The sequence below is a fragment of the Stenella coeruleoalba genome, assembly GCF_951394435.1.
Source record: "Stenella coeruleoalba genome assembly, chromosome: 15".
Classification (NCBI taxonomy): domain Eukaryota; kingdom Metazoa; phylum Chordata; class Mammalia; order Artiodactyla; family Delphinidae; genus Stenella; species Stenella coeruleoalba.
The window spans coordinates 48,464,646-48,477,145 of record NC_137161.1 but is presented as its reverse complement, the minus strand read 5'-3'; the positions used below and the strand labels follow the sequence as shown (position 1 = coordinate 48,477,145).

Genomic DNA, 12,500 nt, shown 5'->3' with positions numbered 1-12,500 from the left:
ATCCATTAAAAACCCAACTGTCTGTATCCACACGCAGTCCCAAATCCAGCCCAACTAAAAAAATAAACAAAAACAAAACAAAAAAAAAACAACTGCTAAAGAATGGGTATTCAAATTCATTAAGATTTCTAGTTAATTAGGGTTTGATTAAAAAAAACACCTACTGGGCTTCCCTGGTGGCGCAGTGGTTGAGAGTCCGCCTGCCGATGCAGGGGACACGGGTTCGTGCCCCGGTCCGGGAAGATCCCACGTGTCGCGGAGCGGCTGGGCCCGTGAGCCATGGCCGCTGAGCCTGCGCGTCTGGAGCCTGTGCTCCGCAACAGGAGAGGCCACGACAGTGAGAGGCCTGCGTACCGCAAAAAAATAAAAAAACACCTACTTCAATCCTGGACGTCAAAAACCTTTCCAAAAATGTTAGAGCTGCTTTCCTTCCAGGGCTCACGCTGACCTGGAGGAGCTGGGCACGTCCCTCCACTCCCCACCCTCCCTCTTCCCACCACCTTGCCTTCCTCGACTCCACTCTCACCCTCTGCATCCTTCCTCACGCTTCCTCTGCCTTCTGTTCTTCCAGCCGCCCACCGCCAGCCTCCTCCTACACTCTTCTTCCCCAGATGGCTCTCCTCTTCTCCAGAAGTTCATTTCCAGCCTCAGAGGAATTCCTGGACGTATGAAGCCTTGTAGCCCTGAAATCAAAAGCTTCGTGCCCCATCCTTTCACCCCCCCCCCCGAACTCCCCTGCCTCTTGCTCCTTTCCAGACACATTTAAGATACACGACTTACATGGAAAAGCACATACGGCAGCTTTAGGTATTTTCTAAAATTGTTTTCCGGTGAAAGCATTCGACTAGCACCTACATTATTTTCAAATTGGCAATATACATAATGAGTCCTAGAGATTAGCCAAACCCAAATATTTTAAAGTCATCAGTTCTAGGGACTTCCCTGGTGGTCCAGTGGTTAAGATTCTGTGCTCCCGATGCAGGGGACCCGGGTTCAATCCCTGGTCGGGGAACTAGATCCCACATGCTGCAACTAAAGATCCTGCGTGCCGCAACTAAAGACCTGGCTCAGCCAAAATAAATACTTTCTTTTAAAAAAAGTCATCAGTTCTAATAACTTTTAATGGAGTATAATCTGTAAAAATACTGAATCACTATGTTGTACACCTAAAACTAATAGTGGGAATCAACTATACTTCAATAAAAAATTAAGAATAAAAACCAAAAAAAATGTCAATAGATAAAGATAAAATAAAAGTCACCAGGAATGCTGACCACATCCAAAGGCTGAAAATCTGAATAACTTTGGCCCGAGTATGTAAGTAGTATGTTGAGGAATTTATTTCATTTCCAAATGCATAGCAAGGAGCGGCTTGCCTTAACCTATGTGGCTGTTAATACAAGCACTCTGCTCTGGAGGTTTAATTACCTGGGCAGTATACATAGATGGCAGCTTTATGAACATGGTGGCAACCAGTCCTGTCCATACATTGTGATATTTTCCAAGCCAGACTCAAAGACTGGGTCAGAGATTCCTAGTGTACCCCATTTCACACGGCCACACCCAGGAATCAATCCCTTCCAAAGGGACCAAAGGAAACGGACATTAGGCTGCGTTGACAGTCAAAACCCAGATGATGTGATGTCTGTAGATATTCAAAGCTTTGTCAACTAAAATCAGTGATATGACCGACAGCCAACAAGATGTGAATTCTACTGTACCATTTCACCTCCTTCTTCTCCAGTGACCATCTCAGTGGACAGAGAACCTGAAGGTCCAGCTGGCTGACCCTTGAGCGGCTGTCTTAATTTGAGTTTTCAGAAACAGACCCCGAGGCAAGGACTGGGAAAGGGTCCCTTATCTGAGAGGTAATCCCAGGAGCACTGGAAGGGGTGGGGTAGTGATACAGGGAAAAGAACAAAGCCAATTAAGGTGTGGAATGAGCGGGTTTCCACTGTGGGCAATGGGCTCAGTCCTGCTGGGGATCCCCCAGGAGACTGGGAAACTCACCTCTGAACTGTCGGCACGAAGGGTGGGCCAGCCAGGGACTCAGCCACCCCCTCCTGTCCCCCAGTGGCTGAGGGTCGCCCCTGGGGTGCTAATGCCCACACTTCTGGACTGTGCCCCCTGCCACTGCAGCCGTTCCCAAGCTAGACAGATGCAGGAAGCTGCCAGCAGGCTCAGCATCTCTATGTGACATTGAGGGCGGCCTGGGGGGATGGACAGGGCACCAACATCTAATGGGAAGTGGCCACCTTCACCCAGAGACTCCGGCTCTGCGTCTGTCTCCTGAGAGACAGCGGTTCCCTGACTGTCCTTGGGAGGGAAAGAATAAGCCTTGGACACAGAGCACCTGGCTCTTGCCCACACCTGCCGCAGGTGGGCTGTGGGTCTCTGAAGTCGTTTAGCCTCAGCTAGGGTGAGTTCCCCCCTGACAGAGGGGCGATCGGACCGGGTTATCTGAGGGTAAAATAAACAAAATCCAAAAGGCTGTTCCGAGGCTCCCGTGAGCTAGTGCAGGGACCTCCCGATTCACTGTATTTGCATCCTGTGCCTGTGATTTCTGCTACATCCAAAATCTTCTACTATTACTCACCCCGTATTTTTTTCAAATTGATTCATGTTTATTGACATGCATTTAAAAAGAAACTTTTTTTTTAATGTCACCTGCTATAGAGAAAAGGTTGTCATAAAAATAAATTCACAGCTATTAAAAAGCTGTTCCAGGGGCTTCCCTGGTGGCGCAGTGGTTGAGAGTCCACCTGCCGATGCAGGGGACGCGGGTTCGTGCCCCGGTCTGGGAGGATCCCACATGCCGCAGAGCGGCTGGGCCCGTGAGCCGTGGCCGCTGAGCCTGCACGTCCGGAGCCTGTGCTCCACAACGGGAGAGGCCACAACAGTGAGAGGCCCGCGTACCGCAAAAAAAAAAAAAAAAAAAAAAAAAAGGTGTTCCTCCACGCACTCCCACTCCACCAGGGGTACGCAGCCACTTCCCGAGAAAACTAAGCTGGCGTCCATCACATCGCGTGACCTGTAATAACAACTGTAACAGGCAAGTCACGTGCATTATTATGTCATTTAACTCTCACCAGGCATGCAGACGGACACCTGCTCCTATGGTGGTGGGAACTAGCATTGCTCCCATTTTCCAGACGAAGAAGCTGAACCTCAGAGAGGGATACTGAGCGACAGCGTGAAGGGTCTTGCTAGCAGGCTACCCTCCTGTTGTGGATGGCACAGTTTTTGTGGGGAGAAGTGTCTTTCCCTGGACCCGGGAACAGCCACGCCGATGTGCTGCCCCCGCCCGCCCGCGTGCTTGGTCCCATCTTTCCCCAGAACCTTCGTAACATTCTCACGGGACTCATACCCCAATTGTCCACATGCTACATCACAGTATGACGGGGGGAAATGGTGGAATGCCTTTCCCCTATTTTTCATTTTCTTTCTACTGTCTTATTTTTCTACTGGGAATAGGCATTGCTTTTGTAATAAGAGAGAGAAAAAAAAACCCAGAAGATTTGAGCTTGTTTTTAAATCCAGTGTCACTTGCCACCAAAGGTAAAAAGAAGGACTAAGTTCTTTCTCTCTCTTCTTCAAGGAATGCCCAGGATGGTACCACGTGAGCAACAACCTTTGGGCCCAGTCCAGAGAGAGCCCTGCTTGCAGGGAGGACAAACAGTCACAAAGCAAAAGGAGGTGTGCTGCGGAGGGGCTGAACTGGCACCTAAAGGCGAAGGGTGTCAGGTGCCCCTGTCCCTGAAGGCCTCGGCCGATGGACAAGACGGCGGCCCCACCTGCCAGCCTGGAATCGCCACCAAAACACAAATGGGGGTGAGCCACAAGTGTCAGCTGAGAGCTGAGTGAGGGCAAATGCTAATAAGGCCCCAATCCATGCAGACTTCCAGCAGGCCTTGGGTCCTTGAAACCCAGCTCAGCACACGGCCAGTCATGAGCTGTGTGCTTAGGGCTCCGCTGCAGGACACCCTCCCCGCCATCTCTGTGCTCACTTCTGTGTGCCCATCTGTTCCACTGGCCTGAGACAGTCCAGCTTCTAACAGTCGACCTGCGTAATTACTGACAGCATCAGCTTCACACAGTGTCCCGAGTTGGACAATACATTAGATGCTCACACAGAGATGGTCACAGAAATATCATACAGTCAGTAACATACACAAAGCAATATTCAGTGTCCCTAGAGTGTAGTTCTGGCTTTCCCACCGACTAGCGGAATAATCCTAGACAACAGACGTTGGACGAAGCCAGGAAATTAGTGGCAAACACTCCGAGCTAACCCTGAGCTAACCCTGACTGTCTGAAGTTGCCTGGGGTTCCTGTGGAGAAGAATCTTATTTTTTTTCATTTATTTTATTGAAATATAGTTCATTTACAATGTTGCATTAATTTCTGCTGTACAGCAAAGTGATTCGGTTATACACATATATACATTTTTTTTCACATTCTTTCATGGTTTATCACAGGATATTGAATACAGTTCCCTGTGCTCTACAGTAGGACCTTGTTGTTTATCCAACCTATATATACTAGTTTGCATCTGCTAACCCCAAACTCCCAATCCATCCCTCCACCACCACCCCCCTCCCCCTTGGCAACCACAAGTCAGTTCTCTATGTCTGTGCGTCTGTTTCTGTTTCATAGATAGGTTCATTTGTGTCATACTTTAGATTCCACATATAAGCAATATCATATGATATTTGTCTTTCTCTTTCTGACTTACTTCACTGAGTATGATAATCTCTAGGTCCAACCGTGTTGCTGCAAATGGCATTATTTCATTTTTTTTATAGCTGAGTAGTATTCTGTTGTATATAAATACCACATCTTCTTTATCCATTCATCTGTTGATGGACACTTAGGTTGTTTCCATGTCTTGGTTATTGTAAATAGTGCTGCTATGAACACTGGGGTGCATGTATCTTTTTGAATTAGAGTTTTGTCCGGATGTATGACCAGGAGTGGGATTGCTGGATCATACGGCAACCAGGTGGAGAAGAATCTTAAGGCCACATCTGGGCGCAGCAGGGAAGGGTGATCGATTTTATCAGCAATGAGGTTAGGGGTGGGGAACGGGGAAGGGGGAAGGCAGCCAGGTACCCTGAACAAGCAACCCTTTAAATAACCAGTTCCCATAGGTCCTTCCCCTCTGATATCTGAGCTCTGAAATAATCAGAAAAGGATAATGCTTACAGCTCTTTGCCATCCCTGGTTTCGTCCAACCTCTGTGGTCCACAGTTATTCTGCTATCTGGTAGTCAAGTTCTCCTGGCTACAGCAGAAAATCCAATCAGTTAGGATGGGGATGGAGGATCCAAAGAAGGAAACTGCCCCTGCAAAGAACAACTCCACCCAACCTCTGCAGGAAGGTCTCCAGCAAGAAGCTAAGAATCCTGGTGCCTCGCACATGGCGACTGTTCATGCTTCAAGTGTGAGGAGCTTGAGGGTAAAAGGAAATTTCGTCCTCTATTCTCTTGAGACTTTCCCTGGGGAGGAGTAATCTCAAGACTCTTAGCCAACAGGATAAGGTAGCATTGCCTCCAGATAACCACCGTCCGGAGCAGGTTCCCTCCTAAGTTAGGTGCAGACAACAGCCAGTCCCTGTAACGCTGGCCCATTTTGATAGCCAAGCAAACCAATGAGCTTAACCGTCTAGGGATCTCTCACGAGCTCATTTAGCTTGTGGTAGAGGAGTGTGTGTGGGTGTGTGCATTCACTCACAAAGATTTAGTTGAAATTACAAAGTCAAGAAGGAGAGTGACACACAGACATAGAGAACAGACTTGTGGTTGCCAAGGGGGAGGGAGGGGGTGGGGGAGGGATGCAGTGGGAGTTTGGGGTCAGCAGATGCAAACTAGTGTATATAGGATGGATAAGCAACAAGATCCTACTGTAGAGCACAGGGAACTATATTCAGTATCCTGTGATAAACCATAATGGAAAAGAATATGAAAAAGAATGTATCTATGTGCATAACTGAGTCACTTTGCCGTACAGCAGAAATTAACACAACATTGTAAGTCAACTATACCTCATTAAAATAAATTTTTTAAGAAAGAAGGAGAATGACAGCAAAAGAAATAGGGGAATTCTGGAAGAACACAAAGAGGCAGCGCGCGAAACAACCGTTCAGCCGTTTAGCTCCGTCTTGCCGTGAATCTACTCAAACCCAAGGACGGGCTCAGCTCACCTTGTTTAGCCGTTTGAGCATGTCTTTCAGCAGCAGCTGACACTCACACTCATTTTCATACCTGCAGATGGGACACAGAAGGGAGAGTTGGGCAGCTTCTGTGATCCGGTACGTGTGGTCACACAATCAGCATTCAATTAACCTGAGTCCTACCCCCTCTCATTAAGGGAAGCAGGAGCTGAGGCTGCATGTTGGAGCCCACTCCTTCCCAACCTTCTGCACATCCCTGCACATGCAGGAAGTGCCGCCAGTGGCCCCATAGATGGACAGGAGTCTCCCGGCCCGGAGTCCCAGCCCCAGCCCCCCAGTGCCCCCTCCCAGCCACTCGAAGACGCAGGAATCGGATCCCAGCACACCTGTACCCCAAGTGCAGTGGCAGCACAGAGACTGGGAGGCTGTACTAACGATCTGTTACATCAAACAGCACTAACCTGACCTGGTCCGGATACCCTATGCTATTGTATTTATCATCACGTGTCAGCTTTTCTGGGTTACGCCATTTAATCCTCACAAAATCCTGGAATACAGCAGTTCCTGTTACCCCCTCGGGAAAGACGAGGAAACCGAGGTTGAGAAACTGGCCCGAGGCCTCCGCAGGTGCTCCTGGCACTTCACCCGCATCTGTGCGGCCTTGCCCTGCACACCAGGGGCCTCCTGTGGGCTGGCAGGCAGGGCAGGCTGGACGGGTCAGAGAGTCAGTGCCCCTGGGAGCAGCCTGCAAGCTCTGACAGGGCGAGTGGGTACGTACACACCCTGGCTCCCTGGCCCTCAGCTGGGATCACTGAGGTGTGCTCTCCACCCTGCAGGTGGCCTCCAGTGGCCATGCAGGTAACTTGCCGGGTGACGCACTCAGTGTTGGCTCCTTTCCCTTCCTGCCTATAACCTCCTCACTCCGCAGCTGGCACTCCCTGATGCCACCTCCCAAATAAGCGACTTTCTCAGGCTCGGCTTCAAGAACTCCAAACTAAGAGAGGGGTGCAGGACTCAGATGTGAGTCTGACAACAAAACTGTGTCCTGACAGCCACACCATGCTGCCTGGGTAGAGCAGGGACACCCTCAAAGTTAAACATACACAAGACTAATAAAGCAGCAGATACTAGGAGCAGGTGTATTTTTTTCCTCCTAGTCGACTTCTTCCCTGGACTTCTAAAAAGATGGTAAAGATCAAGGAAGCAGAGAGACCCCAGAAATCATTCCGGTCAAAACGAGTTTCCTTCTAGGGGGAATTTCACCCCCTGAAGAAAAAGAGAAAGCCCCTTCCCAAATGACCCCCGACCTCGTTCCCTGCAAGCTGTCCCCAATATCCATTCTAATAGGACTTAGAGCCCATCATGTTTGGTGGCCACAGGGCTGCCTAGAAGGGAGACTGCATTTCCCAGCCTTCCTTGCAGCTCAGTGTGGTCCTGACCAATGGGATGTAAGCATGTCTGTGGCCCCTTCCAGGTATCTGCGGTACGAGATGGTGCAGGTGTGTCTTTCTGCATCCCTTCCTCCTGCACCTGAAACAGGGATGCCACAAAGCATCGCCTTCTGTGTCCCTGTACACCCATGCCATGGGTCAAGTCAAGGACTTTATACTGTGACAGGTGCTGGGAAATCGTGCCTCAGAATGAAAAGTCTTGACTTCAGGGAAGAACATGAGGTATAGGAACACTGTTCTAAGTGTTTCCAGTTCTAGAGCCACCTAAGCAGCTCAGCTATAACCAGTAAGCAAAATATATTTGCATCAGTTTTACCTTTCACACCAAGATGTCACATTTAACAGTTTCTTTTCTGTGTGCCTCTAATGGAGCCAGAAATGATGTTTTTTAATGTTTAATTAGCTTTAAGAATAAAACTGTTAACAAAATCTAATTTTCTCATCGCTTCTTCCTGCTAGAAACGTCCAAGAATTTCTGTAGCTTAAAAACATATTTAATAAACAACATATTAATGCGATTTTCATGCTTAGACAAGCCTAGATATTTTATTACAGATGAGTGATTTCATTATAAAGAGTTCATTGTAAGAATTCATGATATATTCATATATTCATAGAAGTGAATATAAAAGTGAATTCATAAAGTGGAAAAAACCACTTTGGCTTCAATTACCTGATTGTTTTACAGGATTATTTTTGGTTTTCGGCGATTTGGATAATTGACTCTATTCATCATTGTATTTTGGTAGTTTTGTTTTTATTTTATTTAGTTTTTATTTTATTTAGCCTTTGTTTGATGTTCTGAAGACCTGATTTTGAAATCATTCAACTACCCAGGTAAAGAACATACCTAACAAGGCTGCATGCACCTTCCTATTTCTGCATTAATTTCACCTGGTTCTGGCTAATCATCACCTCACCTCTGGAATTAAACCAATCTCGGTGTGTGTACCCATGCATGTAGATGGGTCTGATTTTTATAATGATTTTCAAGTCCCACTACTCAAGTTAAAACATCAAAACTTCTCCAAGGGGGCAATGGGAGGGAATAAATTAAAGAGAATTATCAAATAAATCACAGCGCCTGAAGGGTCGGCTCCACGATGGACATACAACTCAGAGCCAAGTGAAATCAGGAGGACTCATCATGGCCACTCCTCCAACGAGGGCTCCTGGGAGTCATGCCGGCCCAGCCATATCACAGCTGACTGTGGCCCAAGGACCAGGTAAAGGCCATTTGGGGATCGGAGGTACTCTGATGACCCATGGAACTGCCCTGGGTGTCAACCAGCATTCACTTCCATTCTCTTTAGGGAACATAGCTTAGTATGAATGAAGTCCTACGTTTGGGCCTCACTCCACAGGAGTCCAAGGACAGCTTCTCTCTAAGACACAGTGTTCTGGAAAGGGTATGGGCCTAGGGTGAAAAACCCAAGTTCAAGTCCTGCCACCCACAGGCCCTCTGCAAGCCTCAGTTTTCCCTTGAAGGGCCACAGGGATTTTCAGGTGCATTCTTCCAGCTGCAAACCTATTTCTGTGGATCAAAACCAGAAACAGGGATTTCCCTGGCGGTCCAGTGGTTAGGACGCCATGCTTCCACTGCAGGGGGCACGGGTTTGATCCCTGGTCGGGGAAATAAGATCCCACATGTGCAATTTGGCCAAAAAAAAAAAAAAAAAGAAAAGAAAAACAGAAGGACTGATGGGAATGGAATCGGTGCTCATGATCTGATAAATATGCTCAGTACCCAATGCTGAATATCCTGCCCACGACTGGGGTTGAGAATGCGGAACTCAAACACAACGCACTTTTGAAGCAAACCCTCTGGCTACCCTAGACCAGAGGTCCTCAAACCTGGCTGTTCACTGCAATCACCAGTGGAGCTCATTAAATATAAAAAACCCGGGCCCCACTTGAGGTCCAGGATGGGGCCTGCACATCTGTATTTTTTAATTAATTTATATAATTTTTAAACAGATAAATCTCTTACATGGTTAGAGACTTTTTTAAATGACAGAAAAAGGTAAAAGTCTCCCTCTCACCTCTGCTCCTACTTCCTTATTCCCATAGGTAACCAGTGTTACGAGGTTTTTGTGTGTGTGCCTGTGTCGTCTTTTTTCTTATGCAAGCAAAAACTCTCTACTCTGACCCCCGTCTTCTTAAAAGAGATGATAACACGCTACTTTTTTTCACAATTGCACAGTATTCCATTGCATGAATGAATTACAATTTTATAACCTGACTCCTATTAACAGGCCTTCAGGTTGGTCCCAGGCCTTTGCTATTGCAGATCACGCTGCAGTGGATATCCTGGTGGACATGCCCTTTGACACCTCCTGGAGTGAGTATCAGAGGGTAAATTCCCTGAAGTGCCCAGCTGAATCAAAGCGCACACCCATTTATCACCTGGAAAGATGCTGACAAATTGCTGCGCATCTTTTTTCTTTGAATAGCTTTTTGGGTGATTTTCACACATTATTCAGTCTGTCAAAAGGGGGGACATTGCCTGGAGCAGGACCTCTGAAACTGCAAGGTCGTTAACTTAAACGACGAATCACCTGGGGGTCTTTTTCAGAGTCTGATTCAGGAGCTCTGGGTTGGGCCCAAGAGTCTCCGTTTTTAACAAGATCCTGGGTGATGGCAATGCTGCTGGTCCATGGATCACACTTTGAGGGGCCAGACACTAGCAGGCACACGCTGAAGCAATGTCCAGGTGTCCGCTGTGATGCAGTGAAGGCCGTTAGACTTAGCATGCTCAAGACTTGAATTCCAGTCCCAGTGCAGCGATCCACCAACTGAGTGACCTTGCCCCCAATCTCTACATTGTCTGAACCTCAGTCTCCTCATCTGTAAACTGGGTGCAGTACCGTCTATAACAGGATGAGGCTGTGAGGATTAAATAACATCGACACATCTCAAAAACACTGTGCTGAGCAGGAGCCAGACACATAAGAATATGTCTAGAAGATTCCAGAACAGGCAATAGTAATCTATGGTGACAGAAATCAGAACGCTGGGTGCCTCTGCTTGGGGGGACTGGGGAGAGGGAACCAAAGGCTGGGAAAGGGCAGAAGGTAACTTTCTGGGGTAGAGGAATATCTGGCTTGTTTTAGTAGTTACATGGGTATCTGTTAATACATTCGTCAAGCTCACTGAGCTACACACTTAAAATCTGTGCATTTCATTGCATGTAACTTAGATCTAGACTCTAAAAGACATTAACAGCAAATTACACGATTTCATGCAAACCGTGACGTGCCACCAAAATGGAAGCTAGTCCTATCTTAGGGAGATGCAGCACGTGCGTGCCTCTGCCAGGATGAAGTCACCGGTCGCCTGGGCCCGGAGACGGCCCTCCCACCTCCGGGGGCAGCGCTCTCCCGGCCCGCGCTGCCTCTTTACTCCCACGGCTGCGCTTACTTGCTTCGGAACTCGCAGAGGGCGCGCTGCGCCTCTGCTCCCTGGCGCTCCAACCGGGTGCGCTCGGCGGCCAAATCCCGGGCGCGCTGGCGGTTGCCCTCGACGTGGCGTGCGAGGGCATCCTCGGGGCCGGCCAGCTCGTCCAGGCGCTGGAAGGCGTCCAGCTGCCTCCGCAGGACGGCGTGGCGCTGCTCGAGCGCCCGGGCCCGCTGGACGTGGGCGGCCACGCGCTCGCCGAGCCCCTGCAGCTGCGCCAGGCTCGGCGCAGCCGCCCGGCTCTCCACCAGGCTGTCCGGCTCGACGGGGTGCGGCGCCTCCTCGGCGCGCTCGTACTGCTCCTTGCGGGCCTGGAAGACGTAGCTGCGCCGGTACATGACTCCTCTGCGGGCGAGCGTGCAGCCGGCTCCCAGAGGCCCCTCGTCGAGACAGCAGCGCGCTAAATAAACATCGGAGGCCCCTGGCACGCCGCTGGGACGTTCCAGAGCCGATCAGCTGTTGCTCAGCGCTGCGCCCAGCCTCGGGCAGAACAAAAGAGCGGTCGGCCTGCTTTTGTGCGCTGGATTAGCGGCCCATACAGCTCTGGGGGTTGGAAGGTTACATTGGGCAATGTGGTTTTTGTTTCGTGATTGTTAAAGCCCGTTGTTTTGTGAGTAAATGGAGGGTCAGGAGGACAGGAGAGGCATGCCTTTCTTTTGACTGCTTCCACTGGGAATTGTGAAGGAAGCCCAAGGGAGCTTGTTAAACTTGGACTAGTCGGAGAGCCCAAGGACCCCTGGCTTTGTCTCTTCTCTCTCTTTCAGTCAAGCTCTCAATGCCAGAACTTTTTAACAATACCATTTTCTTTTCTGATTACTTAAGCAATTCTTTTTCGTAATTGCAACATGACATTCAGGACCCCTCCTTATATTAGGGGTTCTTAACCGTGGATGCAAAATCAAATGGCACCTCTGGGTAAATTGTGAGGTGTATTCAGGTAGGTTCTTACTGATACTTGTGCATGTTTGTAACCAATCTCTTCTTTGTACAATAACTCAGAAAAGTTGTCCTTATTATAATATTATCCTGACTCTCATGGCTTCTGAAAACCTTTCCAGAGTAGGAGATACAAGCAGAACTCCATCAGGACATTGGCATAATAGATTATTTGAACCAAAGAAAAAATTCTTAAAGATTTGATAAATTGGCCAATTCTCAATTACATAATATGAAGGAATTTTTTTTTGCCACTATGTTTCATTTTAATTTGTATTATGGAAATAACAAAGCTAGGCTTTGACAAACTTAAAAGTAAATTGTGGGTGTTGAAAGAAATGAATAGCATCTGATCAGAATGTTCCTGAATATAAATATTTTGTCCTATCTCCAGTTTTAAAAATCATTATCAAAAGCCTGTTTTCATAAAAGTAAGGATTAGCAGGGCCATATAATTAACTCTATGGATTGCACATAGTATACTAC

At 48.1% G+C, this 12,500-nt stretch overlaps 1 protein-coding gene across 1 annotated transcript in view; it reads right to left on the bottom strand.

The window, feature by feature from the left end:
* The window catches only part of BFSP1 (beaded filament structural protein 1), a gene marked incomplete at its 3' end in the record, with an annotated part of 37,937 nt that extends 25,931 nt beyond the window's left edge, over window positions 1–12,006 (bottom strand). Inside the window, exons 1-2 of the mRNA XM_079944867.1 lie at window positions 11,043–12,006; window positions 6,202–6,262 (exon numbers count right to left, since the gene is read on the bottom strand). Coding sequence (XP_079800993.1) covers window positions 6,202–6,262; window positions 11,043–11,416 — 435 coding nt within the window. The 5' untranslated portion in view covers window positions 11,417–12,006. The remainder of the gene's footprint in view (window positions 1–6,201; window positions 6,263–11,042) is intronic.
* Between the last annotated feature and the right edge of the window lie 494 nt (window positions 12,007–12,500).